Consider the following 2,334-nt stretch of genomic DNA (forward strand, 5'->3'; position numbering starts at 1 on the left):
AAGCTGTGCAAAAGCAACTCTGAAGACACTAAGCTCACTGGCAAGCCTGCTGGGGTGATTCCACAGAATATTATTTTTAATTTTGTTTAGTGAGGAAGCATGCCGTGCAATGATAACAGTAAACTGTTATAAGTACACAATACACCTCACTAAATTAGGAAATAAGATGATTTCTGGAGCCTTCGTACAGACTTGTGTCCCTAACAGTCATAGTGCAGTACTCACAAGACCTGAAATGCAACAAGTCTTTAATTTTTCAAGCAGGGCACATGAATTCAGTATTTTTTACATTTGCATGTCTTCCATAATGTGAGGGGAATAATCCCTTCATCTCCAAGGAATAATCCCTTCATCTCCAAGGAGGTCGTATGCAACTAGACAAAGCTATGTTTGCAGTGCCCCTGTGCCCAAGTGGGCACAGGGTGGGTGTCTCAGGGGAGGTCACGAAGTTGCTAAGACAGGGAGAGGGGCCATCTGGCAATCACCATTGGATCACCCATGCATCAGGCTGGAGGTGCAGACGGGTGCCCAGAGCAGCGATGGAGAGAGCCTCCTCGCCCCAGAGGAAAGCTAGGATGGGCAGAAGAGGCCGTCTAGTAGCTCAAAGGACAGGACATACCCCCATATTCAAGGCCCAGCTCCAGAGCCACCACCGGGGGGAGCGTGGGGGAGATGCTGTGTCCCTGGAGGACGGGGAAACGTGGGGCTCGCCTCCAGGAGGCCGGATCCAGAGCCTTGAACGAGAAGGGCAGACAGGCAGGGCGGGCCCCAGACATGGCTGGGTAGCCCCACAAACGGGAGAAGGCGACCCGAGCAGCCAAGCGGAGAAGCCCCTGCGGCCCACGGGAGGCGCCGGGGAGGCGGAGACGCGGGGGTAGCGGTAGGGGGCGCGCGGGTACCACGCTGCTCTGCGTGGCCGTTCCGCGGGTGCGCCGCTCGGCGGATGGATGCGCCTCGTCCGGCGGCGCTGGCGGAGCGCCCTGCGGCAGGGCCGGCACCGAAGGGCGGTCGGGGCATGCCCGGGGCATCCCCGGGGTCCGGGACTTAGGTTCCTTCTCTTCTCGCCCGCTGCGCCGCTTATTTCCCTCTTATGGTGGGCAGTGCTATCGTAGGTGGCCCCCGGGAAGCCGGACCCTGCCGCCAGGGCGGGAGCGCTGCCCATCGCTGGCCGGTGGCGAGGAGAGGCTCTGACCAAATTAGGCGGCTTTTCACCCGAAGGGGAGTCCCAAAAATTACCCTGGCGGGGACTGGGCCGGCGGACATGGGGAGACGCGGGGCGGGGTGCGGTGGCAGCTGGGATTTGGGGTGGGGGAGAGGAGGGGTGCCGTGTGGACCCCCAGTAGCCGGTGCTCCCGCCCCGACGGACGGACCTCCGGCCTCCCGTCTCGCTGGAAGGCCGCTCCTTCTCTTCCTGCCGCTCTGTCAGCGGGGGGTTTAAATCAGCGCTTAAGAACGTGTAAAATGAGTAAAAACCACGAAATGGCCCGTAAAGATCGGGGAAGGTTGCGCCGCTGCCCTGCCCCGCGGTACCCGGGGGCGGGCGAAACCCGCGGGCGGGAGGCGGAGGGCACCGCCAAGGCAGGTGCGGGGACCGCGGACCTGCGGAACCGCGGAATCCCGCCTGCATGGCCGCGAGGGGTGGGCGGCGAGACGCAGGCGGTGCGGGCGCTGAGGAGGAAGGATGGGCGGAGGTGCGGGGGGGATGGCCCGGCACCGCAGCATTAGACCGCTTTCACCAGGCTCCTCCGCAACATATACGGGCGCAGAGTTGAAGCGGAGCTTCCCAAGCGCATCCGTGACGAACAAAAGACGCGCGTCCGCCCGCCCCCCTGTCACCCGCTGAACTATGTCTCGCGTTGTGCTTGTGGGCTTCTCACTTTATATTTAGTCTCTTCCTGAGTTTGGTTTGTTTTTATTTGATTTGGTTTGGTTTGGTTTTGGTTTTGGTTTTTATTGTGAGAGGCCGGGAACCCATTTGCGAAGAATTCTGTCGTGCTGACTGCCTGCGTGTTTGCTGTCGCTTTTGAGCAACGCTGGTTTGGGCTGCAGCCTTTGGTCCCTGCCAGCGCTTCTGCTGGAGTGGGGCTGGCGACAGGGAGCAGAGACAGCTACAGGCAGCGCCAGGATGCGGAACACCCGCTGCACTCCGCGCCCTCGGAGTGTCCTTCCCATCACCTGCTCGCACACAGCCAGGGAGTCCGCTTGTTTAAAATACACTTGGCCGCCTGGAGGTTAACGCCGAGAGAGGAATAGCTATACAAAAAGAAAGCGCCTAAGTTGAGGACCGATGTCAGTACTGCACTCTGGTTTTGTAGGTTTTCCCTACCTTTTAAA

At 60.0% G+C, this 2,334-nt stretch overlaps 1 protein-coding gene across 1 annotated transcript; it reads right to left on the reverse strand.

Moving 5' to 3' along the window:
• Positions 1 to 601: 601 nt before the first annotated feature.
• LOC115599915 (serine/arginine-rich splicing factor SR45-like) lies at positions 602 to 1,627 on the reverse strand. Its single transcript, XM_030467600.1, has one exon. It carries the CDS (start codon positions 1,625 to 1,627, stop codon positions 602 to 604), a length of 1,026 nt encoding a protein of 341 aa, XP_030323460.1.
• Between the last annotated feature and the right edge of the window lie 707 nt (positions 1,628 to 2,334).

The sequence above is a fragment of the Calypte anna genome, chromosome Z, assembly GCF_003957555.1.
Source record: "Calypte anna isolate BGI_N300 chromosome Z, bCalAnn1_v1.p, whole genome shotgun sequence".
Taxonomy (NCBI): Eukaryota; Metazoa; Chordata; class Aves; order Apodiformes; family Trochilidae; genus Calypte; species Calypte anna.

Coding starts and splice junctions, on each gene's coding strand:
- LOC115599915 (XM_030467600.1), bottom strand. CDS start 1,627: ATGCAGGCGGGATTCCGCGGTTCCGCAGGTCCGCGGTCCCCGCACCTG.